Raw genomic sequence first — 22,798 nt, 5'->3', positions numbered from 1 at the left:
GTTTTTTTTGATTGTGGATTCCTCTTCGGGGCTGTTGATACACCTGCTGTGTGTTTTTCTGATTACAGATGCTTGGTTGTGATCATAAAAAAAATGTTCTGATGGTAAAGTCGTGGCTTCCTGTTCCTGTCGAGTCCCAGCAGAGAGAGATTGGCTTCATGGGGGTCCGTATTTACAGCGGATACAATCTGCCTTCGGAAAAGTCTCATTTAAGCTGAAAATAGAGCTTCTGTTTACCTGAACGTTTTACTGCCTGTGTGTGATAAGACGCTGGTTCATGCTTCCCGGCTCGTGGAGCGTGATGTCTCATTTTATGTATTGTCGGTAGATTTGCTAAACAGGTTTTTATATATATGCGAGTTGGCCAACTCGCATATATATAAAAACCAGTGTCAGGTTGTCCTGAGCGAAAGACCCAAAGATCAGCTAAATTTGTGAGTTGCTGCTGTCGGTGTTGAGTTAAACAGTTTGTGTGTCCAGTGTCCAGTCCACAGATGGCCAGATGTCTCCACGCAGGATTTCTTGGTGCTGCGTTTGGTTGGACAAAAAGTTCAGAATCATTTTTAGGCGAGTAAAGAGTCAAAGTTTTTACCCCCTTTAATCCAGCTGAGAGCGGCGTGGCCGTTCGGCCGCCTCTCACAGCGTCTTAGCTCCCATTCCCCTGCTTTAATGCCAATGTGTAGCATAACACCAAACGAGACAAAGCCACGGGCCACTTTAATTAAGCACCAGGCTCGTGCTGGAGTGTTTGAACCACAACTGCACCATTAAAAATTAATATCTCTGTTAATAAAAGTATGTTTGTTTAAAAACACAACAGTCCCGTTTCCTTCGTGTTCATTATTCCTCCCGTTCTCTGCCCCGCTTTGTGCTCAACAACTTGTGAGTAAGTGGCTCCCACTGTCTATTAATGATATCCATTTATTTTCTCTTAGAAAGGATTTATTTTGCTGTCCTTGTGGAGACATTCCTCCCTCTGCTACTACTGGAGCTGTAATTTAACAACTATTACGAGTGTTTGTCTAAGGCCCCAAATGTTCAAGTATGCTTTAGGCCATGACTCTCTCTCTTCTAACACCCTCTTTTTTGCCTTCATCTGCTTCCCTTGGCACGCACACGCTCTCATTGTATTCAGTTGGTGCTGGTCTCAAGAGCTTACGCAGCAAAGAATGACTCCTTTTCTGGCATTTTTCTAATTGATCCATGGCAGCCCAGGCTGTAGTCTTGCTGTTTTCATATCTTCAATAATTCATAAACAGTTCTGTCTGAGGGACTTCATCTCTTGTACTCACTAAAAAAAAAAAAAAACCAAGATACAGAAAGTTGTGTTTCGCAGATGAGCTGTTCTTTATCTATAAACATGATGCCTTGCATTCACTCGCGCAAGAAATCATCTTGCTGTATTGATGCAACAGAGAAAACGAATGTATGCATACGTTGGGCTAACACTTACAGGGTGTTTCTGTTTCAAAATAGTTTAAAGTCAGACTAGCTACAGCACACATGTAACGTCAACGGCACCTGGACTGTATAAGCGATTTTCATGGTATGGAAGCTTGAAGTTATTACTCGCCATTAACGACAGACTTGGCATCTCTCTCTGTAAAGCTAATGTTGTGAAACATGTTAGCTTTGAGAGCTATTCTCAATCAGGAAGACAGTTATTAGAGCTGTTAAAATCACCATCCACTTTACATAATGAAGGCAATTAGCCACAGCTACCTTGGCTGGAAAGCATATGACAATTACCACCCACAGAGAGGAGATGGAAAATAGGTCACTCTGTCTGGCCGTTTGCAAACTCCCACACACTTTGTGCAGGAAATGCTGATGCTTTTTGCGTGTTTTCACCAGTTGACTGAAGTTTTTTTCTTTCTCTCTCTGTTAGGAATTCTGCTCCAAGAGAGTTTCATGGAGGAGCCCGATGGCCTCGTGTCCGTAAACCTCTTAGTGGTGTCTGCTGTTTCAGCTTTTGCAACAGGAGCCGTCCTTTCTGGTCTCACCGTCTGCTGGATCATGAGTCACCGGCACCGCCACTCTCGCGGCTCCGGAGCCGGCAGCGCCCGGCGCAAAGGTGACAAAGAGCAAAGCATGCTGGGACAGGGCCGCAGCGGGTCGGTGATGAGCGTGACGAGAACCAGCGGCGGGGAGCGGCGCTGTTCGCAGGCGGACAACCCCTTCGTCACGCCCAATGGCTGGCCTAAAGGCGAGATGGACCCCGGCTTGCTGCCCACGCCCGAGCAGACCCCCCTGCAGCAGAAACGGGGCGTACGTCTCCCGGACACCGAGTGGGACCAGAGTCAGACCTTCCTCACTGCCGTTGGGACTCCCTGCCCTAACAACTCCGTCATCTACCTGAGCTCCAAGTTCCTGCACGGTGGTGGAGGCGGCGGCGGTATGGTCCGGATAGATGACCCAGGAGAGGTGGTGCTGCCTCCACACACAGAACGCCATCGCTACCTGATCCTCGCCACGCAGAGAGGGGAGCATGGTAGCAATCGCCCCACCGGTGCGCTAAGGAACTCAGCAGGAGAATACATCTACCCTGCCACGCCACAGGACTCCCCCGACCGACGGAGGGTGGTGTCCGCTCCCACTCCCCACATGGACTACGGGGAGCCTCGCTGGAGTCATGAGGCGCTCAACTATAACAGCAACAATGGCGCACCCTATCACCCTCAGCGCCAGGGCCTCATCAGGCCAGACATGCACGGGCCCCGCGGGCTGGGAGAACTGGCTGACTTCAGCCATCTTCTTGGAAAGAGCGTGGGCGAGCGCAACCCCAGTGGCCAGTGAGGCGACGCAGACAAGCCCTGACGCCAACCCCTTCCCTCCAACAGCAAACTGGAATCAAACAACCCTCAGATTCACTGTCCCGGTCCAACCTTACCCTGTCTGTCCTCTCTCACTGTCATTCAATGTTCAGACATCACTCAGCTGACTAAAGAGAGGGACAAAGAGAGAGAGCTGACAAAGAGGAGACAACTCTCTGTACATCTCCGTTCCTCCGTTCGTAATCCGAGGTGCGCGCCTCGGCTCTGTCGGTGGATCCAACCGCAGAGCGTGACTTTGACTCCACGGGACGACCGGCGAGCTAAAAAAGAGGGGTGCGGAGAACGAAGGCTCTTCATAGAAGGACAGTGTGGAGATTAAAAAAAACAAACAAATAAAATGACAATTTGGCTTGCAGCACCAAATGTGAAAGGTCTCCCTCCACCATTCTGTTCACTGTTTTAACACCATGGATCTTCTTTAAGTGTGAAATCACGTTTCTGCTTTGGTTTGTTGATGCCGGTGGCGTCCAGCAGACAACCATGTGCTTTTCTTTGGACTCGAACTGACGTCGCCGTCAAAGGGCCGCGACTCTCAGCCAATCACGCTGTGTGTATGTGCGAATACGTGTGGCCACGACAACCCCAGCCAGCGTCCTGTCTTAACTGTGAAGTACACCTGTATAATGACGATGGTAATAACATTGTTTTCTTTTTATAACCAATCACAGAGAGACAGACGGATTTTATCAAGTGTCTACTTGAGGCTCTTTGTGTTCACCAATCGGAGGTTTGGATGGTTGGTTGATCGGTGGCTAGTGAGGATGTCGGACTCGCTCTGTGAAAGTTAAAAAAAAAAAAAGAGCAATAATGAGCAAGATATATATAAGGATAAAGATAAAGCCAATTTAATTTGATATTTTTATATCAGCATTTTCTCAGCAAGGAAAACCGAAGCTTCGAGACGTCGGAAAGGCTCTGGGAAAAAGGAACAGTATCTCCACTCCACCCCCCTCCCTTGCTGCCTCTCAGTATGCCTGGGTCTGTCTGACCTGACCCGAGGCCTCCCCGGGCTCCGCAGTTCATTTGAAGGAGGGAATGTGAGCTCTGACTGTCTGCCCGGCCGCTTGGGAGCTCCATTCAGCCTCTTCTGTCCGACACTGAGACTCTTTGTGCCCCAGAGGCGGGAGGAGACTGCGGCAACAAATAACCGTTAAGAGTCAAGGACCTAGCCCACCGCCACAGTCCGGCGGAATATCAATGAGGAGGACAGCAGCTCCATCCGTCACGAGAGACGCAGCGACTGGGCCCGGGCATCTCTCGCGGCTCACGCACACTAGCGATTCACTTGTTTGCCGGGACAGGGAGGAGCTGAGGGGCTGAAGCTGGGGCTGAGGCCAGAGTAGGGGCACTGCTCGCTGTTCACAATGGTCATCCCTTGTGGCTCTGTCCCTTTCTTGCTCTCAGTGTGTTTCCCAACAATAGCAGGATAAAGAAAACAGACGGGCATCGGTATATTGGGGTGTGGAGTTACTCTTTCACTGCGTTGTCTGATCTTTTGATGTTTCCTATTTTCATCAGCTCTCATCTGTCCTCGATTCAAACGTAGATAGCTCCATCTGGGTCATACGTTCGTAAAGGTGGTGTTTTTATGAGTGTGTGAGTCTCTTAGGGCTTGTATACATGAATGCGTTACTCATATTGAGTGCAACAAAACAGCTTTGATCAACATTACTCTCGTTCTCGCCCTGCTTTTCTTTTCTCTGTTGAACCATTAATGGCCGTCTAACACTCACAAATGCATGTTAACAATGTCAGAGCCCTGCGTGGGAGCGCTGTATGCTATAGAATACGTTTAAACCATTATACCGCGCACAAAGAAGCGAGTTAAAATGGACGAGCTGGGTTTTCCGCTTTAAATTATAGATGCTATCAACATACACAAGACACACATCTTTCGGTCCTGATACAAAAAGACCTTTTTTTCTATTCAGATCAGTGGTTTTTCCATCAAAGCGGGACGCATGCCCGCCCAGAAACTTTAAGCTACCTTATAGTACCTCCAGGGTTACAACAGCTCGTCACTGGGGCAGTACTCTCTGATTTACTGTCGTTGTGCCCTGGAGGTTTGTAGCTTACAGAGACCAGTCCAACACCTCTGGTGACAGTTTCATACCTTAATGCAGCAGTCCAATAAAACTATTAATCAACACGCATGTCTTTGAACTGTGGAAGAAGCTGCAGCACCTGGAGAGAAACCCACACAGGCACAGGAAGAACAAGCAGATCTTCCTACAAGACAGATCCAAAAAGTGCTTTTCATTTCACAGAAAAGCTTTTTCTTTGTACCCACACCTTTCAGCTCTCTGAGGATTTATGGCACCATTTCCAAAGTTTTTCAGTTTGTTTACTGTCTCAAAACCTTCGATCGATCGATCTCACTGCAGGGGTCGTCCAGCGTCCAGAGTCTAGGTTTGGACCTGCAGAACCTCGGACCTTCCTGTGTGGCGTTTGCATGTTCTGACTGTGCCTTACTCCAGGTTCTCTGGCTTTTTCTCAAATGCATATGTTTTAGTTTGACTGGTATTTCTAGTGTGTCTGTGACTGTTTGTCTGCCTGTGTGCGTGAGCCCAGCCTCTCACCTGAAGTCAGCTCCATTCTCACGTCTGGCCGGACATCGTCAGTTTCTGCTGCAGCTTCTTGCATTTTTTTTTTTTACCTTTTTTCTTTTACAAAATCAGTAATAAACTTAGTTCGAGCACATCGAAACACATGCAGGCATATTTTGAACAAGAACCGTGTGATCCAAGAAGCGTAAACAGAAGCATAAATCTGACCCGACACTCGATACCACCTGACAGTGTTCAGCTCCGCAGACACATTTCTGTTGAGGTTTAATACCCAGCCCTAACAAATATACAGCCCGGCTTGACGTAATATATGAGACAGGCCAGTGAAAGAGATTTACGAAGACAAGGACAGAGGAGGAGGTCAAGCAGGCAAACGTGATGTTACTGCATTACCGCCCTCGCCACCACATTAAAGCAGTGTATTCTTTACACATTCCACCCTGAAACAGGTCATTAGTATTGAGGATAGGAAGCTCTCCACCAGCCAGGACGCCGCTCGTCTCTCTCCCACCACCGGGTCTGCGTGTGTGTGCCCACGAGGCCTCTCTGTCTCGCTCGGCGTGCCCAGCGAGGCGTCTCCTCGCTCCGCATCTCCTCCGGTTTTTTCGCTAAACATGCTTGATTAGGCAAAGTACATTCCCGGCCCTCTAATGGCCTGATGAGCCCCTGAGAAGATTACTGCAGACACATCAGCCCTGAGAGGGAGGCGCTGTTCAACCAGCTCCGCTAACCACCAGCAGATCACACACACACACTTGCGTGCAAATGCACAAAAAGGACCTTTAACCAAATTTGGGGCACAATTGAATTAGGATCGGGAGCTGGCTCGGGCCTGCTGCAGGCGGACTCTGACTGGTGTACATGTTACTTTACTGACTGCATAATTTGATTACCTTAGTTCAACATTACACCGGAGCTAAAAAATTCACGTGGACCTCATGAGAGCTCTGTTTATTAAAGCCATCATCCTCCCCTTTCTTTGCATACTTCATGTCATTCCTGTTCCTCCTCACCGGGCAGCTGCACTTCTTCTCCTTTTCTTTAAACCCTTTGATTGTTAGCAGACTCTGCCAGCCCAGCTCTCATTGCACTTGTCACCATTAAAGGTTAGCTGGTTAATTTAATGATTCAGTAACAGAAACAAAAATCAAAGTACCCTCCACTTTATTTCACATTAAATCCTTGATGCGTAACAGTTTTTAGACATTTCCGTAAGCGCTCATGTGGCAAATTGCTTTCTTTTTCCTATAAGGGCTTTTGCTTTGTTTTATTTAAACGTAGCGTACACTGCCTCCAGTCCTGCAAACACACACACATTCTTCCTCTTTATCTCTGCTCTGCACGAATCAACACACACATAAAATTTCCATCTCTGTCTTTGTGACCCAGCCAGTCTGTGATTTTATTTATTAAGATGCGCGCACTCGCTGAAGAGACCATACCTTTGTGTGTTGGGGTTGTTTGTGCCGTGTGGCCCAGTCACGTGATGCCCCCCAGCCAGTAACTGCCATTTTGCCCCACGGTGCTCCAGTGCGCTGTCCGTGCTTTATGCCCCAGAAAAGGTCCAGGAAGGAGGCTAACTCGCTTGAAATCCAGCGATGCACGGGGATGTGGTGAAACGAGACTGCACCTCCTCGGCCAACACGCGAGAAGAAAAAGCACAAACGGCAAAAACAAAATCAACGTTTGCATTTTTGTAAAGTTGTAGATGTATTTAGTCAGCGCTGACCATTTTTGTCATGTTTGCTTTTTTCTATTGTTTGTTTCTGTGGTAGATACTTGGTTTTAAGATTTCTATGGAATATTACTGTATATGATTTCAATTCTCTGATGTGCCCGATTTGATGATGACAATGAACCCGATGACTATCATGACGAGCAGTACTGTGAGCAGCACCCAGGTGTTGCGTCCTGTTTGGATCTGAATGTGAATGTGAATCGGAAGAAGAAGAGGAGGCAGAGCGAATTAACCACAAAGACCGAGCTTTGGGAGGAGGCCGTTCTCCTCCAAAGCGAATGAGTCCTGCAGCTCCCACCGGAGGCCCGGCCCGAGGCCTCGGGGGCGGGCTGTCATCGGATGACAACACATGTCCCTGCTACGTGTACATAACCTTGATGCTTACATGTAATTTAAGTGCAGTAGCTGCATGACGACAAAGCCTCCGTGTGTGTACAGAAGTAGCGACGTGTGAATTTGTACAGTACATGCAAGTGTGTGTGCGCTTGTGTCTGCGAAGAAATCTGTCCGTCGTCACGCCAAAAGCAACACGTGCATGCACCCTACGACAACTGCGCAGGACACACAAACACAAAGGCCACACTCATACGACCACACTGACATGCTCCAGCAGTTGTTCGCCATGTCGCCACATTGTCCCGAGCTCTGCCTGTCACTCCGCATGGAGACTTTACTCTGTGTCAACTTTCTTATTCTAATAAACCACTCAGACATGGACTTCACATCGAGTTGTGATCATTGATTACGGCGTTCTAATTATTTTCGCTCCATCGCTGATCATATTTGCTTGCATAAAAACAAAAGCCTGATACCCCGATATAAGAGCGTGTATACGATGCAGTGTGTTGTGTATATGAAACAAAGCGAGCTGATAGCAGCTGTCACAATAATGGAGTGAAAGTAGAGAAGTAGTCGAGGGTAAAACAGAGCCAGAGCGGATGCATTTAATTAGATTCCACAGCTGGAGTCACATTTCTGAGCTAATATTGTTTTTTAATCGCACACACTGTCAGCACAAACTTTAACAGCGGTACAGTGACATACTTAGTGACATTGTGATGTCATTGCATCAGTGATGACCATGGAAGGCAGTGAAAACTGCGTTTTCCTTCATGGGTGGCTGTTTTATCTGAGGAAAAAAGAGAAAAACAGCAGCTCATTTTGGATTTGACGGAGAAAATGTTTGAATTCTAAAAAAACTACATCTTTTAACTACAGTCCTTAAACGTGTGAGCTGAGGCGTGCGGCTGCTGGACTTTTGGGACAGAAAGGAAGCCTCGTTCTTGTCTCGTGTGTCTCACAGCACAATTTCTTTATTTCTTATGATAAATGTGCTCTCCTGTTCCCCAAACATATCTGCAAACTGTGTGTTTTTCTTGATCAAATATTTAATACCCAGATTCCTCCTTTTGAAGTGTTATCACGATCTCGCTGAAAGCGGACTGGTTGCTTTTATAAGCAGACAGTTAGGAACAGATCAGGCACACAGTTCATTTATTCGTGGTGAAGTAATAACTCCATCCAGCACTTTATTTGGGCAGTTATCCAACCCCTTCAGCTAAAACCTGGGCAAGGTCATATTATTCCAGTTTGCGCTTTAGAGCCATCAGTACTTTAGTTTCATCCCTTTCAGCTTACTAATTCAGCCTAATTTTACATGTTTAATGGGGACATTTATTTTGTTTTTAATCAGATGATTTGCTGCGACTCAAATGATAGTAATATATCCATCCATCCATTTCCTTCCACTTATTTCAGGATAGCAGGGGGGCTGCAGCCTGTCCCAGCTGTCACAGGCTGAGAGGCAGAACAGGCTGTGGACGAGCTGCCAGTCAGCACAGGACCTCACGAAGAAACACAGTCAGAGGATAACCGATTCACTCGCTGTAAAGATGCTGTTCGGTAACGCTGAAGATCTGACTGTGTTGTCACGCGACGTGACAAATGAAATGGAAACACGAGCTTTGAAAAACGATGATAAATTATAAATAAGTCATTCACTGGTTGAGAGAATTTCCTCGTGTCTTGAGAAGGAAAAACGAAAGCCTGAAAATCGAAGCTGACACAGATTGAGATCCATTGTTTTTTCTCTACTGCACAACAGCCCAAAGCTGCAGTGAGCAGTCGTTGTAGTGTCATCACTCTTTGTTAGAGGGTGCTACTGCTCCATTACATTCACTGTTATTGTTTCATTAAATGCCAAAACCCAGAGGCCAAACAGCATCTTTATATTCAGTAAAGCAATCATAAAAGGGTGTAAATCCATGAAATCCACGTCATTTACCTGTCACTTCATATTGCTCGGTGTAGACAGAGTTTACCTTCCACCTCGCCTCCTTCCCTCCCCTTGCTCCTCACTGGGCTATGCCTCCACTCTTCTACCTCCCTCCTTCCTCCCCATCTAGTTCTCCATCTCTCTGGGGAGCCTATCAGGCCATTTCACATCTGTTGAGTGGTGCAGGGCAGCGAGGACCTGTCAGGGACTCTCATTCGCTGATGGTTTATGGGAGTGAAGCCCTCCAGTGCTGCAGTACTCAAATGATGGAATGTGCCGGTGTCTCACACTGTGTGTGCAATCCCACATTTGTGGCATCCTTGTCCGCCGTCCTCTGCGGATCAAAACCGACTGCATTCGCCAGCTTTGGGATAATTTACAGCGTGTTTGCAGCCGCTCCGTGCTCTATCAGATCTATGAAAACACACGAGCATGTGTGCATGGCCTATCTATCTATACACACACACACACACACTCATTATGTTGAATCTGATTAATGAAGAGGCTGAAACAGTGCCAGTGGGTACTCTTCTTGATTTGACTGCCTTCTACAGCTGAGCTCCACACTGTGCCAGCTCTCATTCCTCTCAGCATCTTTGTTTTCCAAATACTCACATTTTCTCTGACACCACTGAAAATGAAAAATATTCACACTTTTACACACACTTTGGGCTTGATGTGCACTGCATGAAAATCAAGTGCAATAATATGCTGTGTGTGTGCGGGCAAAGAAATCAAGGTGCTTTTTCCTGGTGAGTGGAGACACTGATGCACAGGCACAAGAAATGAGCTCACTAACTGAAATGTTCACACTGTTCTGGCCAGGCAACGAACGGAAAATGAGCGATAGAACGATTCGGGGCAGATGAGCGAGCAGGTCGACAGCTGAATACATTTACATTTCGTGCAGACCCTTGCTGTGCAGATGTGGCTAATGAGATAACCCAACTGTGCTCTCATTCAATTGTCTGGAACTCTGCTTATGCCTCTGATGATATTTCCCACGCAAAAACATTCATACCTCATGAAACTCTTAATTGCTGTTAAAATCTCTAATAATTGTTAAATCAGAGCAATGTTTTTGTGCACGGCTGCTGGCTATGACTCAACACCAGCCCTGCTGACTCTAATGAGTCCACTACTGTGCCATATGCAGTACACAGAGAGTGTGCTGCATTGTTAGAGAAGAACAGTTTTTCCCTCAAACGGAAGAAAAATTGCCAATTGCAATAACAATTCTGACCATCGGAGGGCGGTGTAAGCTGCTGGAAAAAAAAACAAAAAACACCAAAACCCTGATCCCAAAGAGTAAATTGAATTATTCCCTTTACGTCCATTTGAGTCCTCCAGCTTTAATAACTAACTGGCACCGCGTGTTGTTTTTCACATTTTATCGTGAAATGTTTTAAATATTTTAATCTCAGTGCCTAGAATGTAATTGCTTGGAATTATGTGATGAAATGAGAAAAGCACAGCAATACAAGGCACATAATGAAATTAAAACCATAAGGGAATAAAATGAACAATCAAAAGGAAGTGAAGGTAGATGAGTAGACAGCCAGAGCCATAAAGTCTAATTTGGGAGTTTGAGTGGGAGCAGAGAGCCCCCAGGTGGCCATCCGTGGAAGCTCAAACAGGAAGGAGAGAGTTTGTGACTCATTACTGTTTTGATTGGAAAGGATGGGTCGTGCTCGGTTTCTGCGAAGAACTGTGTGGCTTCACAGATAAAAGATGTTACACTGGAAGGAACTTGTGTTTCAGCATATTAGGATGTCTTGAATCACCTATTATTATCTCTTGTAATCTTTAAAAGTGGTTCTCCAGTTTCCTGAAGGTCTTACAGAGTTTTTGTGGGGATGTTGGCTGCTTTGTGACACATTTTCAGTCCAGTCTTGTGCCCGAATCTTTTTCTGCTCTTTGTTTGTTAAGCCACTCAACGCTGATCTATGAATTATTCAAGCATAAAACAATGCACCTATTAGAGAGATGAATCAGTGTGATTCTATATATAACAGAAAACTTACCAAAGGAACAATTTTAAGTTTGGCAGCCTGTCACAAAACATATGCTTTCTTCTCACGGTTAAAACTATGAATAATGCCACAGATTGCACAGTTTGACACACAGAAAATAGTATTTGTCCCAACAAGATGATTCCCAAACAGCTAATAGTTGAAAACTTAGCATGTCAACTGATGTGTCCTTAAAAACTTTTCAGGAAACTGGACAAACAGAAGACAAAGGAAAAGTAGCAGACATAAGATAAACAGTATCTGAAAGTCATGTCCTTAAAGAACAGTGAAAAGTCCAGCCTGACACAGGACCTTCAGCTGATCATCTACTGTTCATTTATTTATACAGGGTCAGATCACAATATCAGTCTCCTCAAGGTGCTTTATATTGTAAGGTAGACCCTACAATAACACATACAAAGAAAAACCCAACAATGATACGACCCCTATGAGGAAGCACTTTGGCGACTGTGGGAAGGAAAAACTCCCTTTTAACAGGAAGAAACCTCCGGCAGAACCAGGCTCAGGGATGGGCGACAATCCGCCGCGACCGGATGGGGTGAGAGAAGGAAGACAAGGCAAAGACATGGTGTTGAAGAGAGCCAGAGATTAATAGTATGTATGATTCAGTGCAGATAGGTGAGTAAAAGGCTCCATCATGGTTGCATCTGATTGGCAGCAGTTTCATTTTTCAGCATGACAATGATCCCAAACACAGTGCAGTGAAAGCCCATCCATACACTATCAGTCATGGATGGGCCTCCCCAGAGCCCAGACCTCAGTATTACTGAAGCAGTGTGGGAACATCCTGAGGCAGAAACATCCAAACAAGAGCTTTGAATGTTCTTTAGGAAGCTGGAGAACTATTCCTGAAGATCCTCACAGAGATGACAGAGAGCTGCTCAGAGTTCACACTGGGCTGTTCACACCGAACTTTCAGGCTGTTTTTGTGTTATATGCTATATTTCCATGTCGGCATGTTTCAATAAAAAGCTGCACCTTTTCCCCATTTTCCTAGCAAAATATAAAGAAATGAGAGTGATGGGAGGCTTTTGCACTGAAGAATTTAGAATTAGTATTGTGGCCTCTCGGGGCAAATATACTGGGAACTTGATTAGCTCTTACAGGTTAGAGACACAGTGTCAGATCATTATTCATGGCTTCATAAGATTTTTTTTTTTCTTTACAGAGTGATTTTTGGGCATTTTATGGATTTGATGAGAAGCCTCTGGATGTCTTGTTGTGTCATTATAACTTTACCAACTCTTTAGAAGAGGAAGAGGGGCAGTTCAGTTCCCTGCAGGGAGATAAACTCTGCAATTACCCTCATTTAACCACATATTTAATTCACTTTACCGCGAGCACTCATCTGCGTGAACATAAAAATACAACCAATTCAGAAGAATCTAAGCTGTCGCGGGAGGCTATCGTTTTATCACACGCATCTTTCCACCTTTATTTAATTGATTTCATCTTGGAGTTTGACAGCTGTACAGTATGAGCGATAATCTCTGCGGTCGTTCCTGATATGCACATCTGCGAGTCGCTGAAAGGATATGGGCCTAATTACGGTCGCCAGTGTGTGTGTCGGCGTAGGTGTAATTGGAAAATCAGCAGGGTGCGTAACGAAATGTGTAGGCCTAATTGGCAAGTCAGCGTGGTATGCAGCTGCGCCCTGAGCAAACAGTGTAGGCAGGACATAACGAACATCGCGAACACAAACACCACTGAGATCTTGATGATTATTTATTTTTCGTCTCAGCAGTTCACCCCACAAATGCAAAGGCATGAATAAAAAGAATGTTTTACCACTGCAGGGGTACATACAGTGTGTGAGCTGTAAATAAAACCATTTATCCTTTCAGGACATCGTGGTGCGTGATGCTGTGGGGACCGTTTGCCCTCTGCACACCACCACTAAGTTTCAGCAGGAAATGATAGCCAAAGAAAATTAAGGTAACGGTGGTTATGGGAATGCACACAAATTTGGTCGAATTTATGCATCGGGCGGGGTTAAAATGCAATAATTCAGCCTCATAAAGCGAATTTGCGAGTATGGAGTGGAGAAAACAGTCTCATAATGAAAACAAACATGAGAATGAAACAAGCTGAGGAGCAAGAATTATGTTTTCGTGGCAATTTTGTTATGTTCACCCACTCAGGGACTCGGGACTCCATTTACCACTGCACTCACAAATACGTCCTTTCTTTCACCTCGCAACGTGAAGCCTTTGAGGTGTTTTAAGGGATGGCACCTATCAAATTTTCTTCAGCAGGCTAAGCTAATTAGTAGAATGCTGAGTGCTCTCTGGGAAAACGTGTAATGTTGTAGTCAGGGGCTTTCAGGTGTTCAGGTGCTTTCTATCGCACGAGGCTCCTCGTCTGGTTGGAGAAAGCAGTTTATGGCTCCCTCAATCATTAGTTTGAAGTCTTGTTACTGTAAGTACAATATGATGTTCATTATGGTCGCCTATAAGAGTAAAAAAGGACGATAAAGCAAGTTGTTGGCCGCCTTGTTACTGACGCAGTGCAGGCTTGTGAGCGTGCACCTAAGACGGTAACAAGGAAAACATCCAGCCGGAGGCTTCCCACTGGGATCCCACTAATGAAAGGGTGAATGTGTCCAGTTTTTAGTGTTCAGGCATGAGCAGGCCTGGGTTATAAATGTGTAACAGTGACATGATAGCAGTGCTTCCTGTTTTCTTTTCTTTTTTAAAAAAGATACAGCCAGTCATTTTTTAAGGTTATTAAAACAGAAAAACTGTGCTCATAAATATACACTGAGTATTAGTTTGCAATTACATCTTTAAACATGGCCACCGTTTTATGCATGGACCTAGATACCAGTCACATGTGTAGTACACCTTATAAGTTACTTTTAATTTAATTTAATTTCTACTCTATCTGCACACTCAAAGAGCTTTACACAACTCCTACATTCACATTCACCTATTCGCACAAGCACTTTCTATCTAACACTCATTCACACTCTGATGGATGCATCTGAGAGCAACATGGGGTTAGTATCTTGCCCAAGGATATTTGGCATGCAGACTGGAGCAGACTGGGATCAAACCACCAACCTTCCACCCAACTTGACCTTAATGGTAGGCTCAAGTGTCCTGAAAATTGTACAAGAGTTCACATTGTTGGGATTTTCTCTCTATTATAGATTTTATTATTATTTTAATAATATTATATTAATTATATTTTATTCCAATCATCCATTACGCTTATCCTTGTCAGGGCCAGAGCCTATCCTAGCTTAGGGCGAGGAGCAGGGTACACCCTGGACAGGTCGCCAGTCTGCCGCAGGGCTAACACATAGACAACCATTCACAATCATATTCATACCTATGGTCAATTTAGATTTTTCAATTGTATATTATATTATATTATATTATATTATATTATATTATATTATATTATATTATATTATATTATATTATATTATATTGGTGTTGTGATTTGATGTTGTATAAATTGAACAATATTAAATAATTCTTATTATTACATGATATTATGAGAAAGTTTACCTAATGCTAACTAATGCTTTCACTAACAGCAGCTAATAGAGGCTAACAGCAGCGCTTACTGACAGAAAAGTTCAGATTATCCTCCACAGCTCCCCTCAGCATCGCCATCATTGGACAGAAGTGAGCTCCATCGACTCATTTCACAAAGTAAACAGACTATAGCAGCCACTGTAGCTTGATTATGCAGTTGAGGGAGAGAGAGAAAAGAAACAAATTTTAGATGACTGCAGTCTACTGATGACATTTTACACACTGTACCATTAATGTCACACTTATCATCAATGTTTATACCACGACAGCCTGAGCGTGCACCCGTCACTATGCCTGCTATTAAAACTGTATGCTGTGTTTTAACAAGCGAGTAAAATGGCTTTGATCACGGCTATATTTCATACCAGCATCTTCAGCCTGTCAGCAGAGCTACCATTATGGTCCAGACTGGAATATCTGACTTTCTAAATCCCAGACTTCCACATCCTGGAAGGTGTCTGAATGACTTTGCTTAGTCGCTGAGCCGCCGGTGAAATCATAAAAATCACTTTGTCACTGTGGGGAGCAGTCTGAACATCTATTCCACGGATTGTCATTACCCTCCTGAGACCCAAGCTCTGACAAGAATACAATATAAACATTATCTCTGAACAGAAAGCAATAAAGATTCATCCTCCTATGGGGGCAATGGCTTTATATTACAGCATAACACAATAAATTTAACACGGCATAAAACACGTTAGTGACGAGAATGAGGTTTAAGGTGTAGCAAAGCATAAACGTAATATCCACATATGAGCGTGCCTCTTTGTGACCTGCAATAATGACGTGACCCCGTAACTTACAACTTGCACCAACGTGTTAGATTCAGATTAGTTCAATTTTGGTCAAACAGCCTCAGCTCACAGCAACAGTCGTCTCGAGGGGAAAATAATAATAAAATACACACTACAAGGTTAGCGAGACAACCCCAGGTACTTGCAGTGGTGCGATGGTAGGAAGGAAGAACTCCCTTTTAATAGGAAGACACCTCTATGAGAACCAGGCTCCAGGAGGGGCAGCTGTCAGCTGTAGCACAGGTGAGGGGGCGAGAAGCCAGCTCACCAGCTTTCATTTTCCCTACCCCTTCAAGCCTGCAGCATGTGGGCTACTCTGCACGTATTATTATTGGTAAGGGGTTAAAATGACACCTGTTAATAAATCTGGTGTTGATTACTTGCAAATGTGGTAATCTCCCATCTGCCCATGGAAACCGATTTCTCATTAATCTGCAGGTGCAAACATCTGCTGTGAGCACTGTTTTAGCTCGATGAAGCTTAACGTCTACATCATCTGTCCTAGAACAGTGCGTGATGGTCAAATCTGACAGGGGGCAGGAAAAACAGATCTGCGGCGTTTAGCGGCTTTTTCCGTGTCAGTGCATCTCAAAAAACCATCAGACACTGCTTACAAGTATTTATACAGACAAGTCATCATAATAATGGAAATAATGATGTGAAAATGAAGCAATTTCCCCCCATAAATACAGCTGTGGACTGTCTGAGAGACACTTTTGTCAGTAGTTTGATCATTATTCCATACACAGCAGACTACATAATAAAACAGCTTTTAACAGAACAGAGGGCTTCGCATATCAAAGTGTCTGTAACAGTAGCACAGGCTCAGAGAATCCAATTTGACATACAATACTCAGAACATGCTGCAAAATTGCCCAATTATCCAGCGGTCTGGTATTATGTGACGACTACACAGGAGTGCCCAGGTTGAAAAAAAGGAAGAACAGGCGGCTGTTATAACAACTCTTGATATATTCTTTGCGGAGAACAAATGATTGTTTTTATCATGTGTGAAAAAGCACAGTTTGTTTACACTGAAGCGCATCTGTTCAAAATGTATTGGCATCGTCAAAAAAGAATTCGTGGCTTTTCATCGCTCCCTAATAACAACCCTTTCACTGGAAGTGTCAGACTTTTATAGCTTAATACGTTCAGATTATAATTTGGCATTTCCTGTTTTGTGAAAGAAAGCTCCTGAAGGGGTGGTCAGAGTGTAGATGTCACAGTTTACTGGGGCAGTAAAGCAGACTGCTGTTAAATGACGTCTGTTGATCCTTTGTCCCATTTCCACTTCCTTTGTCCCTTCTTCAATGCAGCGTCCATTTGTGCCTCAATCTTGCTCCCTATTTGCTGTAAACTGTCCTCGTTTTTTCTTCGCTCCTGCACAGAAAGGTGTTTACTTGCTTTGTGTGATGGCGAGATTACCTCTGCCTTTATCCAGCTGAGCAGGTCGGTGAGGCAACCAGACATCTCCTTGGAAACGAGGTTCAAGGGTCGGTATATTGCAGACGAACTTGCCGAGATTTAAAGATCGTGACTGGGCTTTAAATGCGAATCCTGCGAGTTCGTGTTGTGCCATTTTCTTTTCGAATTAAACCAAACAAATGCACGTACCGTATTGTGTAAGTCTCTCTCGTGCTGCCCAAACGGCCCTGAAGTGGACACAAAACCTACAGACTTCCTGTGGTGTCTGGTACAGGACGCTTGATTGGGATCTGACACATTTCCTGTGCCTACTGGAGGTGTTTTTGTTTGTTTGTCTGCTTTAATTTAATCTAATGTGCTGATTTTATTGTTTTGTGTTTAACATTTGGCATGCCAGGCGTGCAGCACTTTGTTTCCAGCCAGCAGTTGTCTCAAAGTTCTTTATAAATAAATTGTTTGCTTGCTGTTTGTTTGTTTTGTTTTTTCATTTTTGTCTCTGTGTGTTATCGAGGAATCAGGTCTTTGCAGTTGAACATTGTATTATAATCATAAGGTCATCATATCTCAATGAGTTGTTTTCATGTTATGGCTATTAAAACCTGTCATGGTCCTGGGTCACTGGCCCAGTGTTTCTGAGTTAGTGGACCTTTGTTTAACGGGTGGTTAATGGTTCAATAGTTTCTTATTCTCTTGGCATATTTAGTCTTTTTCTACTATACACAGTGTTGGAGTAATTCCTCCCTCTGTGTTCCCCGCTGTTATTGGTGTCTGGCTGTGAAGTCATAATAGAAGAGTCTGGGTGCTGAACTGGCCTTCCTCCTGTCCGGACCTTTCGTCAGCTGAAAAAATCTGGAGGATCACGAACCAATGAATCCTCTATCACAGCGGTCCCCAACCCCCGGGCCTCGGACCGGTACCGGTCCGTGAGTCGTTTGGTACCGGGCTGCAAGAGTTGAGGCTCAGGTGTGAAATGTATAGTTTTCAGGGTTTTTATCGGTTTTCAGCGTTATTTTGTTATCGTTTTGATCGTTAACTCTGTTTTCCTTGGTCTTTTCACGTGTGTTATGAATAAATTTTCTTTTTTTCGGTACTGGTACTAGTTTTATTTTGTTGTATTTATCCGCGACACCTTAAAGGCCGGTCCATGAAAACATTGTCAGGCATAAACCGGTCCGTGGTGCAAAAAAGGTTGGGGACCGCTGCTCTATCAGACAAGAGCTCATGGATTTTTCCGATTGTTGTAGAAGAAAATAGGAAGCCACACATCTGTGGTAAACATGGCCAACCTTTCTGAGCTCTGCTGCTGCGATCAAATAAATAAATGAAATTATATTTGTATAGCACCTTTCAAGATAAAAATCACAGAGTGCTTCACAGAAAAGTTAAAACGGAAAAACAGAAATCAACCATAAGCAAGTTTAAAAAGTTTTTAGCTGTTTTTTTTTTTTTAAATGAAACCACTGAGTCCACCGATCTCAGGCTCAAAGGAAGGGAGTTCCAGAGTCTGGGGGGCACAGTTACAAATGCTCTATTGCCTCTTGTTTTCAGCCTCGTATGTTGGACGACCAGCAAACCCTGATCACATGACCTCAGGGACCTGCTGGGGATGTACGGATGTAAAAGATCTCTGATATAGGTTGGTGCTAGTTTATGCAGAGCCCTGAATGTCAAAGTCAAAATCTTGAAGTGGATTCTGCAATTTTATGGGGAGCCAGTGCAACTGGATCAGCAGGGGTGTAACGTGAGAGTATTTGGAAGACTTGGTCAGAAGCTTTGTGGCAGCGTTCTGAACAACTCGTAGACGATCCACAGAGGCTTTACATAAACACGTGAACAAAGAATTACAATAATCCAAACAAGATGAGACAAATGCATGACTCACCATTTCTAGTTCTGAGCGTGATACAGACTCAGGGACTCAGTTTAGCAATATTTTTTAAATGGTAAAAACAGGACCGAACCAATAAATTAGCATGAGTGTCCAAAGTCAGAGCTGAGTCAAAATTTACACCAAGGTTCCTCACAGAAGGTTTGGCAAATGTAGCGAGAGGGCTTAAGTTTTCCATAACCATAGGTACCAATTTTTTGGGAGCACAAACAAGGACTTCAGTTTTCTTCTCATTTAGCTGAAGAAAGTTATCAGCCATCCATACCCTAATGCAGACCTTCACAAAGTGTGGGGCCCGCCCCCTGGGGGGGCGCTGAGCCATTGCAGGAGGGGGTGCGGTATGAAAAGGGGAAAAAAACAAAACGCTTGGACACTGCTAGCACGGGGCGCCCACACAAACGCAAAGCAGGAGATGAAGCATCGCTGAATATGTTTCCAAACCAACTTAATTCTAAGCCAAAGACTAGAAAATATGGTGAAGCATATCTTCCCTTTGGCTTCACCTGCACAAGTGCCAAGGTAGGTCTCCCCTGCAGAATTGGTTTTCCCTTTGTCGGGAGCAGCGCTGGGCTCTTCAAATCACGGACAAACAGTGTCCCACATTCTTGATTTTTAGTTCACAAACACTTGTTGTAATGACTAACTACTCCTGACATTTTGGAGATGTTAGCTTTATACAGTAAAGTTACAGTGGGATACAAATAATATCAGGCTGATCCTGCCACAATTTGTTCCCCCGGTTCAAATCCCGGACAAACAGTATCCCACAGCTGTTCATGTTTTTGAACAGAGAGGCATTTTTTGAAAAATGTATTGATAGCAATGTTGAACATTATTACACAGAAAAAAAAAACAACTGCATGTAAAATAATTACACCGTGAGGCCTCTGCCTTTCTAAATAGAGGGACAGTAACTGCGTGTGTATATGTAAGCGTGTAAAACCTGAAGATAGAGACAAAATACTGTTAATCTCACTATCTGCCATTCTGCTATTCATCTCATGTAAACAATAACGTGGCGCACAGCGTGACGTGAAAAAAGCCACATACCTTTGACGTTGCGTGAGGAACTCTGTATTCCTCGTCCACACGTAAACGCAAAAAAGGAATTTTAAAAATCTCAGTTTCCGGTGATTCGAAACGCCGTTTACATGTGGACGAAAGGTCCAAACGCATAGAAACAGCTGCGTTTTCAAAAATACCCATGTAGGTGCGGACGTAGCATTAAAGAGTTAGTAGATTATTTCCTTACTACCTGTAATTTATTGCAGATTACTTGTATTTGCTTAATTGTTTACTAAATGGTGTGAAAGGTGTGAAATAAACCGCAATGGAGCAAAATACGGGTGTGTGTGGTTGGAGGATGTGTTTGTGCGTGCGTGTGCGCGTGCTGGGGGGGCGAACATTTTTCTTGTAAAACAAAGGGGGGCCCAGCAAAAAAAGGTTTGGGAACCACTGCCCTAATGGAATCTAAGCACCTATACCAAAACCAGTAGTTTGGAAACATCTTGTGGCTTAAAGGAGATATACAACTGAATATCATCTGCATAACAGTGATAAGAAATAACTTTAAAAGTGCTCAATAAGTGCTGAAGAGGGAGTATATACAGCAAAAACAAAAAAGGCCCCAAAACAGAGCCCTGTGGCACACCATATTCAAGAGAAGTAGAAGAGGACCTGTATTTAGAGTTAGCCACAGAAAAAGATCATTCACACAGATAGGATTCCAACCAGTCCAAAGCAGACCCTGATATACCCATCCAATGTCTCAGCCTATCTAGCAAAATGTGATGGTCAACAGTATCAAAGGCAGAGGTCAGATCAAACTCAAAATGAGCTAATATTTTTCTTAAAATTGTCAATTTTCTCATTTTAAACATGTTTTCTATGTTCTACTGTGAATGAAATATGGATTTATGACATTTGCAGAGCATTGCATTTCACACAACACCCCAGATTGTCAGAACTGGGTTTGTAAATTGTACACCGTGAGCGTCAACATATTGTAGAGATCCCTTTATCTTCAGCAACCCACTATCCCGCACAAATGACAGCACAGTGATACATCACATGCATTAGTTTGCGCCTGCAATTGCATGTGTTGAGGCTATGAATCTGTGTCAGTGTGTCAGGCCCGCCCAATCCTAGTGATTAGCTGTAGTACTGATGTGCTGTAACACAATGAGGGCTGGATTTAATTGAAAAGCGATCCTCCTCCAAGCCATTATAGATCATTCGTTGTGATACGTCTTTTCTTAGGCCTTGTCTTACTGCAGTCCACCGACTGCAACTAGACTGAAAGTGAGACCGACAGAAGTGATACAGAGCATGCTCTGACCCTGTCACCATTTGTTCAGTGGCAGGTAGAATCTAATCAAGTGTGAGTCCTTGATTTAGCTCAGGCTTTAATACCTAAGATGAAAGACATAGTGTCAGCTGAACATAAACATCATCAAACTAAAAAGCAGAATATACAGCCCTAAATGTAAAATATGTGCACATTTTATGCTCGGAAGTCAAAGACTTTCCATCTTTGTTCTGTGTAACTGTAGGAGCACCGTTCTCCTCATCCCCTCGCCTGCTTTTTAAAACTGTTCTGATGTTAACAGCAAGCTCTGCGCGGCTAGACATCTGCACACCTCACCGCAGACTAAAACGCTACGGTGCGTGTGCAGAGTGCGTCAGAGTCAGATAACGTTTTCTTCTCTGTTAATGGGCTTATTTTAAAAGACATTACTTTGTTTTCTATCTATGCTAATAAAGATAACTAAGAGCTAACCTGTGTCGGCCAGTATGGAAGAGCACGAGGATGTCATTTTGCTGAAATCTTTTTTATTTATCTGCCTGTAAATAATGACCCGAGGACAGAAACAGAAACCTTGGCTCATATATCATTTGTCCTAAAGAGACTAAATAAGCAGCCTGTGGGTTTGCAGACTGGAGTTAAGGCTGTGGTAATACTGCAGAAATGTCAGACATAAGCTGCAATGTTCTCAGATAAACCTATTTCAGCTTTTTTGCATAGCATTTACATTTAAACAAACGATGAAAAAGGAAATCGCACATCATGGACACACTTTCACTGGATGCAGTTCCTTCTGCGTGTGCAGAGTACAAATCGCATAGTCTCTATTATCCTGTGTCATTATCATCGTATTCACTCCTATTCAGCCATTCTTCATGTCCTGTGCGCCACAACTAACAGGATGAAAAAGACTTGCGCTGTGTGTTCAGGTATAGAAAGCGTACTCTTCACTTAAATACATAACAGGCTGCTTTTGCTGCACATAATGCATGACCTCATGCTGTAATGGTAGCAGAGGTAATGCAAAAGCAAATGTTTTCCTCGCTCAATAGTTGTGATCATATACTGATAATAAATGTGGAGAGCCGACACTGTGAAACTGTCTCCATCTAAATTATCCCAATAGAATAATTACAAGTATATTAGCCGCAAATGTGGAGTCAGAAAGCTCAGTTAAATGAGTTGTTGACAGCCACTGAGTAATTTGATTAGCTCAAGGTGCAATTTTACAATTTTCCCCTGATTGCTTTTGTTCACGCGCATCGAGCGAGAGCCTCGAACAATCAAACCATCACGTAACTTTGGCAGCTTTTGTTCGATTTCACTAAAAAGACACTTTGTCCTTTCACCACACACATCACGCTGCATGTGAACAGTCGGTCTCCACGACA

The 22,798-nt window shown here is 43.9% G+C and overlaps 1 protein-coding gene across 2 annotated transcripts in view; it reads left to right on the top strand.

Annotated features, from left to right (window-relative positions):
• The window catches only part of sema6bb (sema domain, transmembrane domain (TM), and cytoplasmic domain, (semaphorin) 6Bb), a 144,389-nt gene extending 123,684 nt beyond the window's left edge, over window positions 1-20,705 (top strand). For both annotated transcript variants that reach the window (XM_085151964.1, XM_085151965.1), the window contains exon 17: window positions 1,889-20,705. In XM_085151964.1, the coding sequence (XP_085008090.1) occupies window positions 1,889-2,796 (908 nt within the window). In that variant the 3' untranslated portion in view covers window positions 2,797-20,705. The remainder of the gene's footprint in view (window positions 1-1,888) is intronic.
• Window positions 20,706-22,798: the final 2,093 nt, after the last annotated feature.

Source organism: Neolamprologus multifasciatus, chromosome 23 (assembly GCF_963576455.1).
Source record: "Neolamprologus multifasciatus chromosome 23, fNeoMul1.2, whole genome shotgun sequence".
Taxonomy (NCBI): Eukaryota; Metazoa; Chordata; class Actinopteri; order Cichliformes; family Cichlidae; genus Neolamprologus; species Neolamprologus multifasciatus.
The sequence above is the reverse complement of the archived record's forward strand: the minus strand, read 5'-3'. Positions and strand labels throughout refer to the sequence as shown.